This window comes from Parasteatoda tepidariorum, chromosome 1, assembly GCF_982258835.1.
Source record: "Parasteatoda tepidariorum strain Cologne lab strain chromosome 1, Ptep-v5.0, whole genome shotgun sequence".
Taxonomy (NCBI): Eukaryota; Metazoa; Arthropoda; class Arachnida; order Araneae; family Theridiidae; genus Parasteatoda; species Parasteatoda tepidariorum.
This window is the reverse complement of record NC_141755.1, coordinates 111,853,149-111,880,760: the sequence shown is the minus strand read 5'-3', so window position 1 is coordinate 111,880,760 and position 27,612 is coordinate 111,853,149. Positions and strand designations below refer to the sequence as shown.

At 32.1% G+C, this 27,612-nt stretch overlaps 1 protein-coding gene across 2 annotated transcripts in view; it reads right to left on the bottom strand.

The window, feature by feature from the left end:
- The window catches only part of Hnf4 (Hepatocyte nuclear factor 4), a 42,961-nt gene extending 20,723 nt beyond the window's left edge, over window positions 1-22,238 (bottom strand). Inside the window, exons 1-2 of one of the 2 annotated variants that reach the window (XM_043051208.3) lie at window positions 21,985-22,238; window positions 1,796-2,059 (exon numbers count right to left, since the gene is read on the bottom strand). In XM_043051208.3, coding sequence (XP_042907142.1) covers window positions 1,796-2,059; window positions 21,985-22,099 — 379 coding nt within the window. In that variant the 5' untranslated portion in view covers window positions 22,100-22,238. The remainder of the gene's footprint in view (window positions 1-1,795; window positions 2,060-21,984) is intronic. The other variant, XM_043051209.3, reaches the window with a different exon arrangement.
- Between the last annotated feature and the right edge of the window lie 5,374 nt (window positions 22,239-27,612).

The following is a 27,612-nucleotide window of genomic DNA, read 5'->3' as shown; positions in this document are numbered from 1 at the left end:
GCGTGCCTGACTGTGAAGGCAATGGTTGCGGGTTCGAATCCCGCTCAGGGCATGGATGCTTCTCTCTCTGTTGTGCGACGTGTGAATGCGGTCCACCCTATAAACAGGTATCTGTGGCATTGTGGCGTGGGTAATGTTGCTCGTCTCCGTAACTTAGGTTCACAGGTGCCCAACGGGTAACGTTAAATGAGCAACACTTACCACATCTTCCGAGGTGTGCCTGCCATAAAAAAAAAGATAGAAAGAATTCTTTTTCAGTCAGTCACTTGTTTTATAATCTGCTATTATACCTTTCGCTACTCCAGCTAATTAAATATATTGCAGCAAAATGTCTCAAAAAGGACAAACTATTTTGTTTCACAGCCGTCATTGAATAGACGACCCAATTTTGGGTTTACGACTACTAATGTTCAACTCAGCAGCCTTGCAATTTTGAACCCAATCCAGAAGAACAGGAAACTCCCGGATCAGTACCCCCAGAAGTATTGCTTTGTTATGGGAACATGGAGGACTATGTGACTCGACAGATTTAACATGCATTAGTCACCATTTACTACACGGGAGTCTTCGGCCGGCGGAGATCGAACCCACGAACTCTTGGACACGGGTCCAGTGTCCTACCGACCAGGCTATCCCGGCCTAAGGACAAACTATTCACTCAAAAGAGAGAAATACCATCAAATTTATGAAATATTTAATGTTAAGGAAAATACACATAAAGATTGCGGAATAAATATTTTTGCCATATGATTGCCAAATCGCAACCTTTTTCAGTGTTGTTCACATCTTTCTCCAAAAAATAGCGAAATAGTATCGTCGGATACCACGTGATGAAGGCTGAGGCAAGTGCCAACTCACAGTGAACGAACTATACCAGGGGTTTCCAACTGGTGGCCCTCGAAGCCTTTTTTTGTGGCCCGCGAACTAAAATATATATGTTTTCATAACGGACAGTTTTCGTAAAAAATCTATAAGTGCTTAAAATACTTTTCTCGTTTAAACAAACAAAAAAAAAAAAAAAAAACTGATTTTTTTTGTCATCTGTGAAATTTAACATACCAACGCTGCAAAAAAATTTATTTCCCGATTTTTGCATCCAAGAAAATATTTATTCAAATACAAAAATAATCGCGTATGTTGCTCTCTTTTTTTTATTTTGTGAATATAATTTAGCATGTGCGTATCAGAAATTCTCCAATTTAGCTTTTTGAAACCACTCATTTTGGATGAAATTATTTACATTTGTAAATTTTAAAGTGCATAAAAGAGGGAATGAATATCATGTTTTATCTAAATTCCGAGAATTGAATATCGCATGAGCGGAAAGGAAAAAAAATTAATTTCTGATGCTCGAGAATTTTTTTAGTTGTTGCTATAATTCCTAATAAGTCGAAAATTTTTTAATTTATCACAGAATTAAATTTGAAAGTAAAAAAAATCTTGTCACTAAGTTCCATATTAAGAGAAGATTCAAAATGATACGTAACAAGCATTATTTGTAATGCTTCTTATTTATTATTATTTTTTTAATACTAAAAAAACTTTGAATAAAAATTTGACAGCAATATTTAATGTTCCTTCAAACATAAAAGAGTCCTATATAAAATTTTGATAAAGTTGTGGCCCGCCATTTGACTGTTGTTTTTAATTGCGGCCCCCGGCCTCATGTAAGTTGGAAACCCCTGAACTATACTAAACTTCCTTTGGAAGAAGTAAAAAAAAAAACTCTAATCGAAAGCAGCTGACTATCAATATCATATTAGAAGGAAAAAAAAGAGCCAAGAAAATGAAATACCTTCTTTTTTCATGCCAGCCCGAAAGCACTTCTTCAATCTGCAGTATCGACACTGGTTCCTCTTGTCCTTATCCATGACGCAACTTCGGGTGAAGCGGCATGTGTAGACGTGGTTTTTGCGAACGCTTCTCCTGAAGAAACCTTTGCAGCCGTCACAAGAGGACGCTCCGTAGTGTTTGCCTGTCGCCCTGTCCCCGCAAATGGCACACAACTGCTGCTGTTGAGGATGAAGACCGCTGTTTACGCGCTGTTTTGAATCTGCTGCTGAAACAAAAGAGGGGTCTCTTTCAAATCAGTATGAAAACTTCGAATGCTTCCCTTATCCATTTTTTTTTTGGAAAAAAAAAATTCAAAAAATCGACATATTTTTTTATTTTATTAATAAATACAAGGAATTAAAACATAATACGCAAGCTTTAAGTTGAAATTTTAATTTTTTTATGTGCAAAAAAATATTTAATTTGCCATTACTATCCCAAATTAGTTCGGGCAATTGAAAAAAGTTAGATATTAGTCTTTGTATGATAGTGTTTAAAATGAGGCAAAGTAAATCATTCCGAACGAAAGTGAAGTGATACGAAAGTTTTTTTAAAAAAAAATTTTCTATGTAAATTCAGCAACCTTCGTATATACAATCGTTCAAAACGTGTACGCAGTTCAAAATAATCCTTCAAAACATGTATGCAGTTCAAAATAATCCTTCAAAACATGTACGCAGTTCAAAATAATCCTTCAAAACGTGTACGCAGTTCAAAATAATCCTTCAAAACGTGTACGCAGTTCAAAATAATCCTTCAAAACATGTACGCAGTTCAAAATAATCCTTCAAAACATGTACGCAGTTCAAAATAATCCTTCAAAACATGTACGCAGTTCAAAATAATCCTTCAAAACATGTACGCAGTTCAAAATAATCCTTCAAAACATGTACGCAGTTCAAAATAATCCTTCAAAACATGTACGCAGTTCAAAATAATCCTTCAAAACATGTACGCAGTTCAAAATAATCCTTCAAAACATGTACGCAGTTCAAAACAATCCTTCAAAACATGTACGCAGTTCAAAATAATCCTTCAAAACATGTACGCAGTTCAAAAAAATCCTTCAAAACATGTATGCAGTTCAAAATAATCCTTCAAAACATGTACAATCCAAAAGCAAAACTCCAAAACAAATTTGTTTTGCTTCCGGCCGCATAAAAATGCAATAAAACAAAACGTATTGACAAATTCTGCAACACCCGAGTTTTCTCCGGATAATAAATATTTGCAATATATCCGAGTTAACTCCGGATAATCAGGGAAGCGGTTAATCGGACCTTATGGCCGATGAATTAGAAATCTTCCTTTTGCACCAATGATCACATCCCGCATCTATTCCACAAGATTCTGGAGATAAACCTATTTGATTGATGTCCATACACAACAAAATGTTCCCTTTTTGTTGAGAACGAGTCAGGAAAAATATTGGAAATATTGATTGATTGATATCTGGCATTATTGGGTATAAAGATTGTGGGTTTCATCAGCAATGTGTTCAATTCTCTGAATGTCATTTTTCTAGACACCACTGCAAACAAACTCTGGCATTTCCCGCAGAAATGAGAGGATTTCCATCCTCTACGATTCGCTTATGCACACACGGTTCAAGCAACAATTGGTTGTGAAGAACGATGGTTAAAGGTTTTTATTGGCTGAAGCACAACTGAGGGTTTTTTCAACCGTAAAATTTGACCTATCTACGGCCTTGCTTGTTTTTTTAGATAATGACTGTAAGCTCTGTTTCTAACATAAAAGAACCTTTCATGTGGCTACTTTTGAAAATCAAGTGACTTCTGTGATTTTCGCTGAACGGCCGCCAACAATATAAACCTATTTCTAATCGTAAAAGAGTTTATTGTAAAATTATACTAATTAGGCATGCACCCACGTCATGCCCTCTAACACATCAGGGGATAGAACGTACTCCTTTCAATGAGGTGAACCGGGTTCGAATCCCAGCAACGGCTGGTGGATACGAATTCCGCGTCTGGCTTGCACCGACCACAGTGCTGGTGTAAAATATCTTCAGTGGTAGGCGGATCATGGGTTAGAGTCCCCTTGCCATCAAGCTAATAGTGGGTGGTTCTCATGGTCTTCCTCTTCATATAACGCAAATGTGATTTAGCTCTATCACGAAAACAAAATTCCCCCAATACTTGATCTAGGAGTTCCCTTGTCTTCTGGATTGGGTTCAAAATCGCTAGGATATGAAGTTGAACACTGGTAATTGTAAACTCAAAAAATGGGGTCGGCTGCTCAACGACGGTTATAAAATAAAATAGAAAATCACAATCATATCAAAAATTATTACTATTTTTGCGTAAAAATGCTTTTGTAACTTTTTATTCAAAGTTTAGTTTCATTTGATTCAACGTAAAAATATATATATATATATATATTTTATATATATATATATATATATTTTATATATATTTATATATATATATATATATTTTTTTTTTTTCCTTAAAAAAAATTGTTTTAATTATCAAAATTTTTAATTACTAACTTTAAATTTTCCTGTATTATATTATTACCTTGCGCGCATCCATTTTCGGGCCCACCCAAGGTAACTACCAAATTAGACGCGCTTCAGTTTTGCAGTAAGAACGTGCCTTAAGATATCACTTTATTTATGCTTCTGTTTTCATATATTGTAATCTGGCAATCTTATTACGTAAATATTATAAATCATTCTTGAAAGATTCCGGTACGCGTAAGTTCATTTAATTCGCTCCTCACTTTGTAGATTTCCTTTCGAGTAGTGTTCAATAATCTATTTACATTTTATTTTCAGTTTTTTGCTTGATATATTTGTTTGTTTTTCCGTACATATTTTTTACTTAATGTGTTCCAATTTCGTTAAAATTTTTTTGAGTGCTCCTCACACTGTTGTATTGATATATTTTGCTTTGGCTATATTAATACAATATTAGAAAGCACGCCTTTTGCGGATATAATCGTGTGAGCTGATGAAGAGATTATATCTTTTCTTAGTTTTGTTTTCCAAATTTTAATTAATTAATTTTTTTTTTTTTTTTTTTTTTAAGGTATTAAAAATTATGTTTCTTAAATACTTTAAAAAAATTATTGTTAATAATTTTCTTCTCTCGACTTTTTCTCAACTTTTTAGCTTATTTTATGAGTTCTATATACTTGCAGCTAATGCGCAGTTAATAAAACTTATTAATTATTTTCGTTTTTCTCTTTGTTTTTTTGTGCTATGTTATAGTGATCATATTTAAAGCAGCTTTAGCGCTTGATATTATCTACTATTACCTTACTTCCGTTTTCTTTTTGTTTCCGTTTTTAGTTCTGTTTTGTTTTTATTGTGCTATATATATATATATATACAATATATATATAAAACAAATATGTTTCGATAGCAATGCGCAAATAAGTACAGTTACAAAATGTACTTTTTGTATCATAAAACCTCTTAAGCTATTAGTCCGACCGTCTCGGTATTGATCTCAGTTAAAGCCACAAAACGAAGCCTCACTAGCCTCAAAATTCCATTCTCCTCCTCAAATCATCCTCATTTCCCAGCAAAAAAGGGGGAGAATACAGTGGAGGGTTTTTAGGTATCATTATAACAAATCCTTTCGTCAAAAAAATATTTTGGGTATTCATTTTTCTAAAGAAACACCACTTTTTTAAACTAATGACTGGACTATAAGGAAAATTCACTCCATCGTGGCAAATGAGTCAAAGTATTTAAGATCAAACTTTCAGCCAAAAATCAAAAGTTAATACATATATTAAAAAAATATATATACATTTTTAAAACTGGCCATTTTGGTGCTGGCTAAATGCATATTTTTAATATTTATGAGTTGTATTTCCATTAGCTAATTCCATTTCTACGGAATGCAATAAAAGTAGCAAGATGACGGCTTTATTTTGAACTACACATAAGGTCTAAAAGTTAATACCTGCTCAAGATTTATTGAATAGGCAAACATTAGACTCCAAAAAATAGGATCCAATTGGGTATACTATAGCCTACGTCACAGATCGTGTTATTCCTACTAAATTTAACTAGTAAACAGCATTTTCTGCGAACCTGATTTCTAGCAACAAGTAAAAGCATCAAACGAAGTGTCTTGTTTATAAGTCGCTACTCGCCATGTTGGAATTGTATTAGTCTAGTTCCTTTGGAAATAATTTATATTGTTGTTTTACCGATGTTTATGAATTTAGTAAACATATTTAAAACTCAGTTTATTAATTAAACTAAAAGGAAAATGTTATTCCTAGTAAGTGGAAGTAGTTGTGCTTTTTTCATATTATACCCAATTGGGTACTTTAACTCCAAGAAGTAGAAGACAACCAATACCTATGACGTCATTACCAGCTGATCTTCATCAGCAATAAAGTTCAGCAAAGTTTCGTTATATATACTAAGCTAAGTTTCTCTACTTAAAATTTTAATTAACGTTAAGATAATTAAATATAGAGCCATGTAGCACATCGAATTTGTTGAAAACATAATTCTTCCTAGTCTATTTATTTTACTTAACTTAGATTTATTATTTATTTATATATTCTATTGTAAACCGTGATATATTTTTGTTTTGTGTACCTGGCAACTTCGATGGATAATAAGTTTATGTTTTACATGGCTCATCAAAGAACATTTTACTGTCGAAATGAAAGAAAATTTTTTTTTGTTGAAATTAAGTTATAATTTTTCATGAGCTAGTATCATTTTTTAATATTTGAAAAATCATTAGTAATTGCTTGCGTCCGAAAAAAAAAATTAGCGGAAGTGTTATTTAAATGGGACTCTGAAACATCGCCCAAATTTTTTGACCAACAATTAATGATTTTTCAAGTATTTAATTTCATTTCTCATCGACGCTGTTTTATTTTAAAAATAATTATGTTTAAAAATATAATCGTCCATAATTTGAATAAATCATGAAACAAAGAAAAAAAAATTAAGGAAGAAAAATAATTTGTACTCGGATTAGAGAGTATATTTGTATGTTACACAATGTCAATAGTATATTGGAATATTATCATGCAGTTCTCGTTCGAGATTGCTCTCTGGGATAAGAATTTTTGCTTTCATGCAGATAAAATACAATTTTTTTTAAAAGAAAAAAAAAAGAAAAGGTTCAAGAAGAAAAAAAGAAATATGTGGTGGACTTTTGATCAGCGCTAATGGACCAAAAGCTCTAAATTCTTTAAGGCTTGGCGTGATTTAAATCAAAAATTATTTTTTAGAATAATTTATAAAAATATGACACACAAGTTTTTTTGTTATCTTTTTGTAGAATATATTATAAAAGTATAAAAGTTTCGTTTTTTATTTAAAAGCCTAATTTCATTGATGTTGAAGGTTTTTATGCAGAGAAATAAGGATAGAGGATAGAGAAATAAATTATTAATTAATGACAAAATGTCTTAACAAATACATGAGCTTGAATAAAAAGCTTTCCTTTTTTCTTCAGTTTGTGATAATATTTGTAAACAAATTTTTTTATAGATATGTTGAGTTTTTTTATTCATATGACAGTTTTAAAATTTTCTTAAGCATTATTAATATAATTTCTCAGAGCTTTGATAAATGTTTTAAATAGTTACCATGTTTTAGTATAACTGAAAAAATTAATAAGTAAATCAAAACAGTATGATTTAAATTTTTTAAAAAAATCTGATTTTTTTCTAATCATGAATTTTGCTTTGCCACTTATTATGCATTATTAACTACCCACTCTTTTTAATTTAAATCAAATTTATACGGACAAACTATTATTTGATTTTGATTACGTTACATAGCTGTAAGTAAGCGAACCGCGGAATAAAAATATTTCAAATTAAAAAGAAAAATTCTCAAAATTATCACTTCTTGTATACCAAAGCAAAAGTTAATCACACAATAAAAACAATCTTCTTTTCACATCTGCTAACACATTTTGATCAGACGACCGACCCAGTATGTAAAAAACTATACATTATATAATAAATCATTGATCAAAAATAAAGCAAGAATTTAAATTTCATGGTATTTCTTAAACGTCCTTTAAGTAACTTAAAAATTAGAGAAAATAGTTATCGAAATATAAGATTCATTATTAAAAACTTATCAAATTGTCTTTCCAAATTGAAAAAATTTCAATGTTCTTTTCCGAAAAGACACAATTTATTTGCGTCTTTATTTATTTACAAATTTAATAATCGTGTAAACACTTCACATAACATCCCCCCCCCAACAAAATACTTCAAAAATGGCAAAGCACTTATACACATTATTGCCGTACTCTACTAAAAAAAAAAAGAAGGTAATTGCTTTATGAAAGAGTTGCACTTTCGACAGGGATTCATGTAAGACGTATCAAAAGCATGTTTCTAGAAAACTTATCTAAAAATAAACTCAAATAAAATCTAAAAATAGCTCTTATCACTTCTTTTTAAATGATGAAATAAATGATAACAAAAGTGAAAGACCCATACTCATTTAAAAAAAAAAATAAAAGAAAAAGCCTACTCAAGAGAAAAAAATATATATAAATAAATGAATAAAAAATAAAATAGGGCCTCTCATTTAAATTCTCGAGTAAATTTGCCTTCCGAAGCAGCGTGCGGAGTTTTGATAAACAGTCGACATAATACCTAGAGGCCCATTCTCTAAGCAGGCGATTAAGTATTTGTAATGGCTTCACAATAATACAAACACGTAATTCCTGCGTCTCTTCTATTCTCTCTGTTTCTTTATTTTACTATTGGTGTAGCTAAAAATAGGCAAAGCGTTTTCCGACAGAAAAAATACGTTAAAAGATTTTTCGTTGAAAAAAAAAAATCGCGAGTTGTGGGTTTTTTGACGTTGTGTATAAAAATTAATTTTAACACATTGTGTTTAAATGAAACAAGGCAGGAATGTTTCAAAACTGGTTTCTCCCTGCAAAGAATTGTTCTATTCAGTTCGTAGCTTAGAAACCAGGGAAGAAAAATCTAGTAACGACAAGGTTTAATCAAAGAATTTTGTTTAAGTTTTCTATTTTGCTTATCAACGCCTAGAAATTTGATTAAAAAAGAAGAAGAAAAAAAATTCCCCCCTCTGTACCCCCGGAAAACTACAATCCCTGGCCAAATTATGAGACGCACTGTAAGATTCTATGCAAAATCTTAATGATCAGGTGGTACTATACAGCTTTACTGTTCTTACGTGACTGAAACAGGTTTGTACTTGTTTACGTTCGTTTATCAATTGGCTAACATTGTATCGCAATACGTTAAAAATAAATACCAATAAGAAGTATATAAAAAATCTCCGGGATAAAACCCATGACATGTATGTTTAAGTATAAAAGTATTGGCTATAATTTCTTTCAAACCATACAATTATTTAAACACTACAGTGCGTCTAATAGTTTGATCTATTATAATATACTAATATAATGCATGATTTAAGAAACATTCTATATTTATATAATATATCGTCTGATTTATCCGATCGTCGAATTTATATAATATATCGTCTGATTTATCCGATCGTCGAATTTATATTATATATCGTCTGATTTATCCGATTGTCGAATTTATATTATATATTGTCTGATTTATCCGATCGTCGAATTTATATTATATATCGTCTGATTTATCCGATCGTCGAATTTATATTATATATCGTCTGATTTAACCCATTGATACACAACGTAAACTAGTGCAAACCGCGTAAAAGCAATAAAGCTGTTATAGTATCACGTGATAATTAATATTTTACATAGAATCTTAGAGTGCGTCTCATAATTCGGTCAGGGACTGCATTTTGTTAATCTTCCTTTCAAGTTCTGTTCAGTTTTCTTATTCGTAAATATTCAACAAATTTCTTTTTGAAATTTTATTGAAACACTATGAAGTGAATATTTCAAACTGACTTATGGTTTATCCTACAATATCGAACATTTCCATTCAATAAAATTGACACTTCCATAAAAAATGAAAAAGATGTCCTCAAAACAGTTGTGAGGCAACAAGCGATGAATTCACGCAAAGACCGCGTGTATCATCTTCGCCCAACCATGAGTTGATCACGTGAGGGCTTCGAATCTGATAAAAAGTTTCCTTATCACGCTATGTGTACACGGTGACCCCCAATAGGCACTGTACTGCTAGAAAAGGTTATTACAAAACAAATCTTTTAAGATCCTTTTAAATATAAATATATGCTTTTCCTGCTAAATGGGAATTCTTCTCTTGTACCTACACTCAGTCAATAATAGGGTTGTGTTTAATAGGTTTTCACGCAATTTTTAACAGGTTTTTAAGCTTATCAAATTATTAGAAGCCTGTCCAAATGATGAGACGCACTCTAAGATTCTATGTAAAATATTAATTATCAGGTGATACTCTATACAGCTTTATTGTTTTTACGAGACTGTTTGCACTTGTTTACGTTGCTGTATCAATGGGTTAAATCAGACGATATATAATATAAATTTGACGATCGGATAAATCAGACGATATATAGTATAAATTCGACGATCGGATAAATCAGACGATATATTATATAAATATAGAATGTTTCTTAAATCATGCATTATATTAGTATATTATAATAATGAGATCAAATTATGAGACGCACTGTTGTTTTTTTTTTATTTTTTATAATGACATGTTTTGCACGAATTTATAGGCAATACTTTTATCTTTAAACATACATGTCATGGATTCTTATTCGGGAGATTTTTTATGTACTTCTTATTTGTATTTATTTTTAACGTATTGCATGACAATGTTAACCCATTGATACAGGAGAGTAAACAAATGCAAACCGGTTTCGTTCGAATAAAAACAAAGCAACTGTATAGTGAAACAATATACCTGATAATTATAATTTTACATAGAATCTTATAAAGCGTCTGATAATATGGCAAGGAACTGTACGGTAGTCTAATATTGCCTTAAAATTATAACTAAATAAAAACTTTAAAAAAAGCCTTTCCTGATATATTTTTGATGCTCGCAGTTTTGTTAAACGAGATCCTATTTTTTAAATATTACTTCATAGTTTATTATTATTACTACTCTGTTCTTATTAAACCACTTTCGTGACTGTGATAATGGAGTCTTATAATATGAAATTTCGATCACTTTCTGACACTCTAGAGCAGTGGTTTCCAACTGGCAGCCCGCGAAATCTTTTTTTGTGGCCCGCGAACTAAAATATATTAGTTGTCATTTTTTTGCGGACAATTTTCGTAAAAAATCTATATGAGTTTAAAATACTTTTCTCGTTAATAAAGACCTAATTTCTTCGTTTCTGTGAAATTTATCATACCAACGGTACAGAAATTTTTTTTTCTCAGGTTTTGCATCCAAGAAAATATTTATTAAAATACAAAAATAATCGTGTATGTTGCTCTTTTTTATTTCATTTTTTTTATTTTGTGAATATAATTTAGCATGTGTGTATCAGAAATTTTCTCGAAGAATTTCCTTTTTGAAACCACTCATTTTGGACGAAAATATTTCCACACATAGTTGTAAATTTTAAATGTAAATATCTGTGGTTGCAGCAGACAAACCTGAATTTTGTCTTTGAACATTTTGTGTGCTACTATGTAAGTTTTAATACCAACCTTTTTAAAGTTTTATATCTCAGCAATTAGATATCTGTTGCACATTAATTGTTTAATACATGGGTGCACATTAAAGTTATTATAACCCGAATTTTTTAATATGCAATTAAATATTCTTTTAAAGTCTACTTCTTATTTTAATTTGTAATTCAATACTTTTGTTTTGTACAACTTGGTAAAAATCTGACAGTAATATTTAATGTTCCTTCAAACATAAAAGAGTCCTACATAAAATTTTGATATGGTTGCGGCCCGCCATTTGATTTGTGTTTTTAATTGTGGCCCCCGGCCTCATGCAAGTTGGAAACCCCTGATCTAGAGCATCTCCATTGGAGTTCCAAGCCTGATCAAGTGTTTAACGACCAGTAGTCCATCAGTTCGAAACATTAAATGAAGTTGAATAATAATGCAAAGAGTTCGCCATTTTCTTGAGAATGTATCGTCAGTTAAAATGTTAATCACTTTTTCACAAGCGATTGATGCATTTATTTCTTAAATAGTCTAGAACCATTAAATAGAATAATATAAAGATATGTGATCTCATCTCGAGACCTGTTAGCTAGTGCAGGCGATATTTTAATCGGACACAAAAAAAAAGCATGCCTTTCTTTTCGACAGATTCCTCAGAAAAGGTTTTATTTTATGACCGCCGTTGAACAGTCGACCCAATTTTTGGGTTTACGACTACCAATGTTCAACTCCGTAGCCTTGTCATTTTGAACCCAATCCAGAAGACAAAGGAATAAAGTATTGGGAGATATTTGCTTTTGTGGAACACTTTTAGATGGAACTAACCCCAGCATTTGCGTTACATGGAGAGGAAGACCAAGAGAACCTCCCACGATTAGCCTGACGGCAAGGGGACTCTAACCCGGATCCGTCTACCACTGAACATATTTCACGTCAGCACTGTGGTAGGTGCAAGTCGGATGCGGAATACGTATCGCCCAGTCATTGCCGGGATCGAACCCGGGTCACCTCATTGAAGGGTGAATGCTCTATCCCCTGAGCCATCGCGACTCTAGGGGAGGTGTTGTCGCGATCTGAGGTTGTTTGGCCAGTAGAGGGACGAAAGTTTGGACCCCTTAATGTTATATCGCTATATCTCGAGAAATTATTAAGCGAATTGAAAAAATTTTGCACTTTATTCATTTATCAAAAGATAACTCCATGCAAAAAACAATTTTTAATTATTATTTATTCCTTTTTTAATTATTTTATACAATAATGGTTGAAAAATTTTTTAAACTGTAAAACATACAAATTTTTACATCATGTTAAAAAAATGTTGTTTTATATGACTTAATACAAACTTGCATAAAATCGGTCGAGTAGTTTCTGAGAAATCGAATTTTAAATGTGTAACTTTTTTAAAATTCGATTTCTCAGACGAATTGCGCTCAATTTTTATTTTTTGCCGTAAAAGGGTATATACTTTAAAATTCTATACCGATGTCGTGTATGCCTTATTACAATTCAAAAATTTCTTGATCATTAATATATAAAACAACAAAGAACAATAAATAATTGTTAAAAATTATTTTTACCGTTAGGTAAACAAATTTTATAATTTTTTAAAAAAAATAAAAATTCAATTTTTTAAAAAATGTTCTTGAGATATAAGTGAAGTACGCAGAAAGTAAAATTAACGCAAAATACGCAGCAGGAAATCCAAATCTGCCGATAAAAAAAAAAAAAAAAGTGATATGTTTAATCAGCAAAAGTGCGTTTTTCGTCTGATTTCGAAACTTAAAATATCGTCTGCTCTAAGAAAGCGTAAGCATATTTCAGGTCAGGTTCTTGAACGATTAAGATTAAGTCCTAGTACGTGTAAATCCGATCATTAGATCAGAAGTTAATCAAGCTGCTCCATTTTTGTACAGTTTAATCCAAATTAAAATAATAACAAAAAGAAGTACAAAAACTACTTAGTTAAATGCTTAAAACTTTTACGATTTGAAAACCGAATTATGAAAACAAAATTAAGTTAAAATTACTATTTAAAATTAAAAGTTGTGATCGCCTCTGGTCACCCATGGATCAAATGTTTTTTCTTTCTGGATTAACATTTCAAATCATGGGTCGCAAAAACTGTCATCAATTGATGTTTGTAGTCGGATTGATCCTGTCTATGTACGTGTTTCAAGACATACTTTTCCTTCTTCAGCATTCCTATTTATATTGAAATCACCGTCAAGAGACAGTCATTATACTTTAAATTATTATTATTATGTATAAATACATTAAGAATGCCTGCTGGTGAAAATGAAAATAAAAACAGCAGCGGTCGCCATGGCAACGCATGCGCACTGTTTACTATGACTCTTGATCAGAGTTGAAAAGTGTGTGGAAGCTTTCACTTTTCTGAGACTTACTTTGAAATGCATATCAACTTAACTTCACAAAATACTTTTTTTTATATAAAGTAATACAAAAAGTTTCATTAAATAAAAATTCGGAATTTTTATAACATTTAAAATATTTCAATTGAAAATAATTGTTCTAAATGTTTTGGGGTGGTGCGCTTAAGAAAAAAATTCATCTTATCTCCAGGCTACGGCAGTACTTACAATTTTCTTTTATAGCATTACGTATAGTTTATTTTTACATTAGCCATTTAAAATTCCCTTTTTATACACCCCACGAACCCTTTGGAGATTTTCACACCCCGGTTTGAGGAATAGTGGTTTACTAGTGGGCTGCGCCCCCTGCTCGCTAACTCTCGCCAACCCCCGAAAATTGCTACGCAATCTAATATGGTTTGCTTCGCAAACCAAGCTCGATTCGCTCGCTACTAACTTCGGTACATTGCAAATGCACAAAATTCTAAGAATTCAAAACAATCATTCAAATCCATATAACAACTTTTTTTTTAAAAAAAAAATTACGTCTTCTTAATAAATACCAAGTCATTAAAATAAATTTGAATTCAAATAAATGACATGTAATTCGTTAAACCTATTAGAAATGTGCTACAGTATAAAATCTTAAGATAAAATTTCTAAAACTGATATCTCTTTAAAAAGGTTAAAATTTTGGCTATAATTAAGTCTATTAAAAATTTAAATAATTGAATTTCAATGGAAAAACCTGCATAAACAAATAAATTCTAGTAAAACAAAAATAAATTCGTGATATAAATCAAAAATCGTCAAATAAATTAGTAATATATAAATTCGTGAAAAAAAGCGCTTTCGACAAAATACTAAAATAGAGATCTATCGACAAAGACAATCACTTCTGCCTAGCTTATGCTCTCTCTGGTTATTTCAGTTTCCGTTTTTAAAAGCGCTATATGTTGAGCCATCTCAGCTAGATTTGGCATGTGACATTTTTAGCGGCAATCATTGGTCGATTTTCTAGCGTTGCCATTCGGGGAGTTGTAATGAGGCTTTTTTTTCATCGCCGTGTAAGAGAAATATATATATAGATGATTTATAGTATGAATGGTTTAAACTATATTGATTTTTACATCGGTTATATTACTTAAAGGCCTGGATTTCAGGGCTTTAATATTACTCATCTATAACCGCAATTAACATATCGATTCGAATTATATGAATAACAAACATTAGGTATAGGTTTAGTAAATAATTAAAACATTAATTTTCTTTTTATATAACTGTTTTTTTTAATAGAAAATTAAAACTCCGTGGTTATTATTGTAAATAAAGTAACGATATTTAAAACAAATCATGGTTAAAAGTTTATATCAGCTATAAATAGTTTGGGTCCCAGTAACAAATAAAAGGGAAATTTATTCCTTAAATACTTCATTCCAAACAGATTTTTTATCATAATACAACCAATAAAGAAGCCGATATTAGAGTAGACGTTTAGATGCGGTTTTCTATATCATACTATAAACAATCGAAAATATGAATACACTATAGCGAAGTTTCAAATCAATAACGTAAAAATAAAATAAATATTGATAAATTAAATGTAGGAATCTGAAAAATTTGCAAGGTGGTAGCTAGGGTCACTCTTAAACCGAATTATTTGTCAAAACAAGTATTTTCAATAAAAAATATTTATTTTTCAGTAACAAAAAAAAAAAAAAATTCAAGTGAAACTTTAATGAAATATCTTTAACATTAGTTTTTAAATAAGAGTATTCAAAAATTAAATACAAATTGAATTTAAAAACATGCCACATCTCAACTGTCTACTTAATAATTGCTTTCTCACGTCTCAGCAATAAGCGAAATTTCGAGTTTGTTAATTATTATAAAACAAAATAGACATATTTATAATCACAGCAATCATTTTAAAAGTGAAATAATTTCAAAAAGTTTCTCAACGTTAAAAACTTGTACAAATAATAAAGAAAGCATTTTTGAAATTATGAATCAAAATTGAATTGATCTCGAGGATCATGTCCTTAAAAGGAGCATGTCTGCGAAATGAGCGGGGGGTGAATTGATCGTGTCAGCTGTCGGCGAAATGACAATCTTGACTGCACCTTTCTAAATCAGACATTTAACCGCAATCATTTAACCGTTCCTAACCGCAATCAAATGTCCCCAATGAACAATAGCGCCTACCTCTATCTTGGTCTCCTAAATGATTCTCATACTTAACCATAATCGTCTTCCTGAGTTTTGACTTAAATTAACTCAGATATAAATGGAAGATGCAAGAAAAAAATAATAATAAATAAATAAATAAAAAGCTCAATGGAAAAAGTTGATCACTCACATCTTTATTAAATAAGAGATTTGATCGGTTTAAAACAGTTAGTATTTGAAATTATTTAACACGCAGTTATAGGGGAGAGTGGGGTCAATTGTAACAGGGTACGATTGTAACAGAGCAAAAATTTCGAGTGTCGGGTTCTAGATTTGGTTCTCAGGTGGCGCACAAGGTGTATTTAATAAATCTACATGTACACCCCTGCTGGCAACCACTTTTAAGTACTTTTGAAAGAGTTACATCACAAAAGATATTTTCACGCTACGTAAGTACTTTTTTTGGTATTAGAATATTATATTGTAACAACGTAATTTTGTTTAAACAAATACATATTATTAACCGAATATGTAAGTGGACACCTTGATTAACATTTCAAAAAAAGAGATTAGTTTTGTTAATTAACTAGCATTGTTGATGTAGCAAATGAAGATGAAATGGCGTCTTGGGGACGATTGTAACAATAAGTAAAGGGACGATTGTAACAGCTGAAAATAAATAATCTAAAGTTTACAAACCATTACTTAACTCTATAAGAACCACCAATAGTTTCCTATATCATTTATGTTATGTTGCATGTGCATTATTTTATTTGTCACCTTTCACAGCATAAATTGAAATGCTTAAAGTTAAAAGTTTAACCCTTTAGGTCTCTGCTCATTATTATTTTTACTCCTAAAATATCACTACTATTTTGATCAATAAAAAAATATATCACAACTATGATAATATGTATAATTAACTATGTTTTAGTTGAATTTATGAACTGTTACAATTGACCCCGTAAGTGGGGACAATTGTAACAAGTGCGCGACTGTCAAAAATTGTTAATAACTAATATAATAACATTTAAAATAAGGCATTTATTTATTTTTTCTAGTAGAGGATAGTCTACTTTACTCGTCTGTCAATTAATACTAATAATATATTGGATTTTTTGTTAGTTAAAAATAGTTAATTAAAAAATGTTACAATTGACCCCACTCTCCCCTACAGACATCATAACGCTACTTAAGGAACTTATTTTACTGAGAAATAAATACTAGTTTGGATTTCTTTTCTATTATAAATAAACCACTGAACTAGAAATTGACTTTTAATATTCAGAGCCCATCGAGGGTGGGGAAAAGGGGGGAGGCATCAGCCCAGGGCTCTAAGCTTCACGCTGGTGGTATTCGATATAGTATATATATATATATATATATATATATATATATATATATATATATATATATATATATATATATATATATATATATATATATATATATATATATAATCGTAATATTGAGGATATAATCGTGTGGGCTGTTGGAAAGATTATATCTTTTTTTCCGGTTTTTTTTAAATAAAATTTCATCCTTTTTTTTTTTTTTTATAAACTGTTGTTTGCTATTTTTTACTTATTATTTCCCCCTCCCCTTTTTTTCATATATCTATTATTTTTCTCTGTTTTATTCTTCATTTTGAACTTATATATATCTATACATACATACAATTTGTCCATAGAAAATTTTCATTCTTTGAAATTGCGCAGTATTAATAATTTGAAAGCTTTTTTGTTTTATCATAACGATGAAACAGAAAATATTGCAATAGTATTCTCTTGTCTAGGAAAAATCCTAATTAGATCATTAGAAAATAAGATTCATTAAAAAAATTAAGACGTTAATTTGATCGAGGCCCTTAGATGCAAAATTTCTCAAATCGACACTAATGTTTTGTACATGAAACAGGAAATTCCAGTAGATAAAATTTGAAGGTCAGAAAAAAAAATTTAAGACTTAAAATCGAGATTTTTTTTTCAAAAATAAAGGCGATGGTAAGCGAAATACTATCCTAAAAACACTGCTGGAAGGATCATATTTTTTGTTTAAATTTTTTTTGTTAGCACAGAAAAAAAAAAGTATGTTGTTCTAAAAAACAGGCACATGGAAGACGAATCGGTTGTATAGAAATTCCTCCAACTTTCTTCAAAAATGACGAAAATAAAAAGGGTAGAGGTCAAAAACTGACGAAGAAAATAAACCCCAAATTCGCTATAGGGAGAATATTTTTTTAAAATTTCGTTATAGGCAGAAATCCGTCGTAAGGAAACTATGTTGTCGAAAGAGACTCCAATTTATCGCAATTTATTGCCATTCTACTTTAATAATGCTTTTTCATAGATTATACCGACGACTTGTATTAGAGATAAAGTGGAATGATTGCTGTGACGTCACACAATCAGTAAAAAAGAGACATCGCGTCATTGAATTGTGTAATAGATTCGGTAATGATAACAAAATGCATTTACACCACCAACCGCCCACCACACAAAAAACATTTTCTTCATTCTTACATAATAATAATATTTAAAATAAGTTCTTTTACATATTTTTTTTGTAGTAATTTTTTTTAACTCAAATGTGAAGTGAGGGAACAACAGAAACACATAATCTTAAATGTTCATTATATTATAAAAAATGTTAAATTACGTAGGGTATGATGGTTATCAGGCTGAACTTATATCGTCTGTGTATTTTTAGAACACTTACATTGAATGAAACATAGATTGAAATCCAATGTGAGAATTATACTAGGTTCGCTTTTTTTAAATAAGAAGAATTTCAAAATCTTTTAATCAAAAATCTCTTATTCGCCTATCTCTTGGTACCTTCTTCTTTATTATTCAATGTGTTAGGTTGTCTTAACAAGGAGGTTAAAAAAAATTAAAGTCAGTGTTCACATTTATTGAACACGTTAAATAGGTAATTAAAATGTACTGGCCAGTCAGTTTCATTGAAGCCTAAACTCTCTTTTTAACATTAACATGCGCCAACCACACTTATGACTGCCGTGAGCAAAATAAAAAACGAACCATCTTTGATAACTTTTGATCTAAGAATCTCAATCTTAATGGTTCGAGGGGGTTACCTCAAATATGTTAATAAATAAGTGCAGACGATATTTTAAGTGATGAAATCAGACAGAAAAACGTACTTTCTCTGAATAAACATATTTTTTTCCGGACTGATTCGGTTTTGTGATTCCCAAAATATAGGGAGGGGGGGGGGAGTCGCAATCTGGAAAATATGGTCTCCATAATTTGGTTCAAAGAGCGGTTCAAAGTTTGAACCCCTTTATGTTCATTTTTATTTTTGCGTATTTTACTGTATCTCGAGAACTTTTCAAGCGAGATGAAACTTTTTTGCACGCAATAATATAATTCGTTTATCAAAAGATAATTCTATACACAAAAAATAATTTTTAGTAAATATTTATTTTATTTAATAATGGTTGGAAAAAATGTTAAGTCGTAAGGTATGCAAATTTTTACATCATTTTAAAGAATATAATTTTGCATGGGAAAATAGAAATTTGAGCTAAATAAGTCGAATAATTCCTGAAAAATAGAATTGTAAATATCTGGCTTTTTGGAAATTCATTATCTCAGGAGCTATTCGACCGACATCTACCACTCCATGTTTTCTTTTCTTTTTTTTTTTTTTTTAAAGAATATTCTGACGCATCTTAGAAATAGATCTAAGAAGAAAAAAAATTCTTCATCTTATAATGTTTACCCTACCAAGAAAATGGATAATTAAGTCAGTATTCAAAGGAAAAAAATTGAGAAAAAAATAATGAAAAAAACACTGGATGCTTGAAATAACTTTCGAGCAAATAGGAATTTTCAAACAAAATTATTCTTAGATTTAGTTAGTATTTCTTAAAACAAGTTTAGCAGTTCACAAATCTTGAGTTTTATTATTTCGTCTTTTTTAATATACCTTCGTAATTACAAATTTCTAAGTCTTACAGATTTTGTGCAGTAAAGCAAAACGCAACGTGAAATAAAATAAAAAATCATTTCAAAGAATATAATTTTATCAGGCAAAATACAAAATTTGAGCAAAATCGGTCAAATAGTTTCTGAGTAATAGAATTTTAAGTATCTAATTTTTTTTTTAAATTCAATTTCTCAGAAACTATTCGACCCATTTCTCGAAAATTTTGTATTTTGTCATTTAAAACTACAATCTTTTAACTGATTCAAAAAACTGTGTGCTTTACAATTTTAAATTTTTTCGACCATTATTAAATAAAATAATAAAAAATAATAAATAGTTGCTGAAAGTTACTTTTTGTACGGAATTATCTTTAGATAAACGAATTCTATAGTTGTGAGCAAAATTTTTGCCATTCGCTCAAAAAATTATCGAGATATAGCAAAAAGTTAAATTAACATTAAAATGGCGCAAATTTTGGAGTGCTCTTTTCACCAAACTATGGGGATCCCATTTCCCAAATAGCGGCCCTCAATTTTGGAGGTAAGAAAATGCGAATCCATCGAAAAAAGGGTATGTTTATTCAGGAATAGTACTTTTTTGGGTCCGATTTCGTCACTTCAAACATCATCTGCACTTATTTATTAGAGATTACCCCCCTCGAAGCAATCCTGGAACGTGACGATCCGGTCATTAGATCAAAAGTTACTTAGGGTGATCCGTTTTTGTTTATTTTTTTATTTTGAGTACTGTAGATCACGATGTCAAAAATCTATAGCTACAGTGGTGTGAATGTTTTTTTTGTCCAAATAAAACCTTCACAAGATCGTATTCAATAATTGTAGCTTTGTATAATATTCACAATAGTGTCATATTTAATGCATCTGTGTATTATCGTTAGCCGGCGACACGTGTAAATCAGATTGTGAGCGAACTTGGCTTCATTGGAATCGTTGGCTTCTTTGGGAACTTAAGATTTACACAATATAGATATTTATTACTATAAAGGAACATTTATGGTTATTTTGCTATATTTTATAACGGTCGTTGCACAGCCGACCCAAGTTTTTTGGTTTTACGACATCTGTCGTTCAAGTCCGTAGCCTTGTCATTTAAAACCCAATCCAGAAGACAAGGGAACTGATGTGTCAAGTAGTGGCAAAAATTTGCCTTCGTGGAGGACTTTTTTGACGGAGCTAACCCGCATTTGCGTAACATGGAAACCACGAAAACCTACCACGGTTAGCCGGACGCCAAGGGGACACTAACCCATGATCCGTCTACCACTGAGGATATTTTGCGTCTGCACTGTGGTAGTGGGTGCGTAATTTGTGTCGACTAGCCGATGCTGGGAATCGAACCCGGCTGCCTCACCTCATAGGAAGGCGAATGCTCTATCGGTTATGGTTGCTAATAAAAGTTTTCCAAAAACAACCACAGTGTATGAGGAACATAAATTAAAATAATGAATTAGAGACAGTTTCTTTGAGGGACGATTTATTTATTTTTTTGAAAAATGGTAGCACTTACAGCTGTGTAATTAAAATCACGGCAGATAGGGTCCCAGAGGTGTGCACCGTTCCAAATTTTAAATTGGAATGAAATTTTTCATAAGATGAACGTCAGCCCGTTAAGACATTCAATAAAATGAAACCACCAGCAAAATCATACATACCTTGTCTTGTGGTCATTTTATATATGATGCCACAACTTCGTTTTTACAAACCTATAACGTTATAACGCGCGAGAAACTTTTCATGGCGAATTCATTTCCATAGGTATTTTAAAGTTTAGAGTAAAGATTTGTCAAAATACCCATGAATTCTCCTTCTGATGCTAAAGCTGACCAGTTGAAAGACAACCGGGAATACGATGTGCGGCAATTTTTTCTATTTTGAATTAAAAATATACTTAGATTGAATACAAAATATAAAAATTATTCGCGCAATATTAAAATAAATTTTATTTTAAATTGAACGCCTCATCTTTTTTACGAGCTATTTCAAGGCATAGCACACATAGTATGGGTATTTTACTTCCATTATAATCCTAGCTCGGCTATTGTCCATCACAATAAAGGGGGGGGAGAGAAGACTCACCTGGTACCACCAATGAGTTGGTTTGGACGATGACGCTACTGGCAAGGTGACCTGTGACCACAGCGTGTCCATCCGGGCCCACCAGCACACCAGGAGTGGAGCCGAGTGGATTCATATGGAGTGAACAATTGTTTGAAACGAAAGTTCAAATTTCAATATCCAAAAGAGAAACGTTGGCTTAAAGAAAATAAGGCGTTATGTGGTTTGTTCGATAAGAAAAAGGCGCCACCATCGCTTGCCTTCTCTCTGATAACACATTATCGCTTCAGATAAAGATCTTCATTTTGGTTTTATAAATCAGACGCTGATTGTATAGTTTAAACGGTTGACACTTTTTTCCTCAGTTTCACTCTTGTTCCTTCAGATTTTGAGAACGGCTTCAAAAGGAATGCCGAACATAAAACAGTTTAAAATGTTCAATTTTTAGAAAAAGTGACCAAACATTTTATAAATGTTGTCCTACAGTTCTCATAAGGATATTAACGAATAAATTACTTGCAATGGGGGTATCCAATTAGCGTGTTTTGAATCATCATCGAACGGCCGACCCAATTTTAGGATTTACGACTGCTAATGTTCGCAGCCTTCTTATGTTTGAATCCAATCCAGAAGACAAGGGAACACCTGGATTAAGTATTGAGAGAAATTTGCCTTCGTGGAGGACTTTTTGATCAGACAAACTCTTATTTGCGTTACACGGAGAGGACACAAACACCAAAATCCCCCCCCCCCGGTTAGCCCGATGGCAAGGGACTCTAATCCATGATCCACCAACCACTAATATTTTACGTTAGCACTGTGATCGGTGCGAGCTTGTCGTTGGTGCGGAATTTGTATCGACCAGCTATCACTGGAATTCGAACCCGGGCCACCTCAATAGGAAGCGTGTACTCTATTCCCTGATCCACCTTAGCTCATAGTTTCATATATTTTATTTTATAACATTCGTTGAACAGCCGACCCAATTTCGGGTTTACGACTACTAATGTTCAACTGCATAGCCTTGTCATTTTGAAACCAATCCAGAAGACTAGGGAACTCCTGGATTGGGAGAATTAGGATTCATAGTGGATTCTTTGGTCGGAACTAACCCACATTTGCTATTGTTTTCACTAAACTTAATTGCACTCACTTAAACATGGAGAGGAAATCCACGAAGACGTCCCACGGTTATCCTGATCTAACCAATCATCATTCCACCAGTGATGATATTTTTCGTCAGCACTGTAGTCGGTGCGAGCCTTGTGCGGAATTCGTATCGACCCGCCGTCGCTGGGATTCTTGATTTTAATTCAAGGACTGCGGTGAGATGAATTCTATGCACGACTCCCCTAATATGAACTTATTTTGGAGTTCGTGAATAAATAATTCAGTACAAATGCTATTGGAGGCAGCTAATGTGGAGACCAGCGAATTGCTTTTATTTGATAGTTTATTTTAGAATGTATATTCTTCCGTATGTAATATTTGTGGGAACCAGAGTCTACTAAGGGAGCAGCGATCCTTTGATTTGAGCTTCAAATGCTATTTCCATATGGATTCAGCGAAGCGAGTTCGTTTTAAGCTGACCAACAGAACTGTGGCAGGTAGCTAGTTCTGAATTGGAATGAAATACAAATGCATTTTATGCGTTGTTAATAAGCGTCATATTCACAAACCATTTTTGGTTATTTAATCTCTTAGTAAAAAAATAAATAAAAACCTTAAGCATGTTTTCGTTGTGGTGTTTAACGGAGTCAATTCAGAAATGAAAAGCATTTGGCCTATGGGTAACCAGTGATCCTAATGAGCCGATCACAACTTTATTTTAAAACAGAAATCTAAATAATGTGTCTATTTGCCGAATTGAATCTAATATAGTCTTTTTTGCAAATTTATGATAGTGAGCCTTGGCTCACTATCATAAGATCTCAGAGATAGAGCTTCGCCTTCCAATCCGGTGAACTGGGTTCGAATTCCAGAGATGACTAGTCGATTCGAATTCCGCACCCTCATGGTTAGAGGTGGATCATGGGTTAGAGTTCCCTTGTCGTCAGGTGAACCGTGGGAGGGTCTCGTGGTCTTCCTCTTCATGTAATGCAAATGCTGGTTAGTTTCATCGAAAAGTCTTCCACGAAGGCAAATTTTGTCCAATACTTTATCCAGGAGTTCCCTTGTCTTCTGGATTGGGTTCAAAATGACAAGGCTACGCAGTTGAACATTCGTAGTAGTATACCCAAAATTGGGACGGCTGTTCAACGTCGGTTATAAAGCGAAATTTTTTGATAGTGATATTAAATGGACGTTCTTCGGGTGTAAATTTTTTAAAACCACTTTATTGTTCTGTACTCCTAAAAAGCTACATTTGATCCGATATGGTACAAGAAAAGTAAGTACAAAATTCCCCGTTTAGTTCATAAATTTGAATTGTACATTGCAAATCCGCCCACCCAGTATTAAAAAATCTCACCGACGATTCTAAAAGAGGTCTTTTATTTAAAATCAATATTATCTCAACACAAGTTGACAACCTAACAGAATATTTTATTGCATGGTCAAAACTGTTTGAAATGCTCCTAAGAATTTTTAAATAAACCGAAGTCAAAATTCTTGATGGTTCCTCATCATTTGATGGTCATCCTCATCCAACATTTTCCATTAATGATTTTTGATATGACAACAAACTTCCATTATTCCGTGATGGAAAATGCTACGTTAATACTTTGATGGTTAGCCATCAGGAAAAGTTTGATTGTCATGGATAAAGTGAGCCTATTTTCATTGAGACAAAGCGGGACAAATGGGATGAAATGAGAATTACAATCTAGTTATATATATATTTTATTACATACATTCATATACTTGTACAAAAATGCATTTATTATTAATTATTGGTAACTATGAAAATATTTGTAAAAAATATTAATTTGAATATCATGAGTTTTAATCAAATAAAAAATTTTACTTTATGATTTAATTAAATTATGATTAAATTATGATTTTCCTTCACGGTTATATTTTTGATCCGAGTGAATACTTTGCAATATATTCGGATCATTTATTGTCCCGCAGTGGACTGATCGTTAAGACACGGTTCTCAGCAGATCACCGAAGTCAAGCATCACTGGCTACGGTCAGAATGCGGGTGGGTGACCACTTGGATCAGTCTGCGTAGGGACCGAGGGTGTGCGGTATGGGTCCTCGTTAAACTGTGCTACCGTAAAGTGCTCGACTTCGCGCGCAGGTCGTCGGGCTACCGAAGCGGGGGTGCCATCCCCTCCGCAGAGGATCAAAATTGTGATGGCATGTCTTCGGATCATCCTCAGGGATGTTTTCCGGACCATCACCAATAGCCCATTGTGCAGCTCTAGTGCGACGTAAATGAACAACAACAACAACCGGGATGTTTCCCAGACCGTCGCCAATATTCTATTGTGCAGCTCTAGTGCGACGTAAATTAACAACAACAACAATCGGATCATTTATTAAAATGTCGTGAAATATTTCACATGAATTGGTCAAATTATATTTTACACTTAATATAGATTTTAAAGTTTTAATGTTCAACTGCGCTTCTTCAGTTGTCCAAATTTTATTGATACTAGAAAAAACACGCTCTGTTGCGGCATTTGTTCCTGGAAGGGAGAGCGCAAACTCTACAATTTTCAAAATACTTTGATAAGGAATATTATTCTGTTTAAAATGAAGGAATAACTCCGTACATTTTTTGTCTGTTTCTACATTTGCAGACAACCAACATTTAATTTTTTCATCCGTAACATATGTTTCTACCAATGACACCTCATCAAAAAAATCATTTTCGCAAATATTATTTTTCGGAAAATGGTTACTAATATATTCAAAAGATTTTTTAACATATTCTCATAAAATCTCCTTTTTTAATGTCCCCCAATGAAAATTTTTAATATCTTCGAGTTGAACTGTCCATTCTTCAAGATATTCCAAGCAGTTATTATAAAAATGTTTGACATGCTTCAGAAAATCAGGTCGTTTAATGGCACCTTGTTCTTCCAACCTAGTGATGTTTGTTCTTCCAACCTAGTGATGTCTTTTCGAATAATTAAAAGATTGTAATCGTTATCAATTCTTTCTCGTAATTTTGTTTTTAAATTATTGATTTCATTTGACACTTCCGTGATTGAAGTTTTGTCCCCTTCAATAATTTTCACAGCATTGTGAAATGATGTAGCCTGGTTAGGGATGAACTGAAGCCAAATTTGTGATGTGTCATTTTCAAAAAAGAGCTTCAATATTCTTGGACATTTATCTTGAGATAAAAAATATGATTTTAATGGTTCGTATATCTTTAAAATATTTTCTTCAGCTGGTAAAAGAGCTAGCATGTGCGCTGCACAACCTACTCCAATAATTTTTTGGAATGTTCGTTAAGTTTCGTAAAAACGTTATTGATGCCTTTTCTAGCTTTCCCACCAAAATTTGTGTTAGTGTTATCCGCACAATAGGCAATAATTTTATTGTTCAAATTATTCTTTTTTAAAACAGTTCTTATTGAATCGAAAATTATTTGTGAAGTTTCACCCGGCAATGAAACAAAATCCAATATTCTAATTTTAATTCTTGTTTCTGGATCAAAAAATCCAACAATTGTGGGAAATAATTTTAAATCTTTGTGGCTGGAAGCATCAGAATATAAATGCGCTTTTTTCTAATTCTTTCTGCAATTGTGAAAACGAATATGGTGAAAAAACATTACAAATAATTGCTTCGGTTTTTGTCCTTGCACATGCAAATTTTTTGTCGTATAAGGTTTTGATCATTTGCGACATACAATCCACTGATACGAAACTTTGATTGTAGTTTATGGCGTGGATAGCAAAGAGCCCTTCCGCTAATGCTAGCTGTTATTCCGTGTTTCCAAAGCTAGCACTGCGAAAAAACTGTTCCATTTTAGACGAGGAAGCGGCATTATTCAAAAATCTTTGTCGCTAGATGTTTAGTAATATCGTTTTTTCCACCATGTGAGACCGAAAATTCAGCATTGCATTTATCACACCGTACCATATAGTCTATTCTGGTTTTTTTAATAAATGGAAATTTTTTGCCTAGCTCTTCGTTACATTTGCGTTCTCTCTTTTTACGCATCTTTTATTCTGTGGGTAAATACTAGAAATAAATAAAAAATTTACTACAAAGGCTAAAAAAGAGTATTAAATTTTACTTTATTGACCGTTATGTTGTGGCGACTATTGCTCTACCACTACCTTCGTCAATCAAATAATGAGTCAAACCGAACGTCAAATTGAAAACAACAAACCGCACTGTCCGCACTTATCTGAATTAAGCCGAGACGTAACGACAATGATCGAACACCACCGAGTAAATCTAACTCGGTACATTGCCTAATTTAGTTTACTCTGCATGCATTTTATGGTTTTTTTATGTATTTCTTATTTCTTTATATTCACCATAATAAATAATAGGTAATATATTTTTACAGTATATTTAAAATAAGAAATGCAGATATTTTCTAAAAAGCGGGACATTATTAAAAATCGGCGGGACGCGGGACAGTCCACCAAAAAGCAGGACTGTCCCGCCAAAATCGGGATGTGTGGTCACTTTAGTCATGGACCAACAATCCATGACGCTTCCAACTATACATTTCCA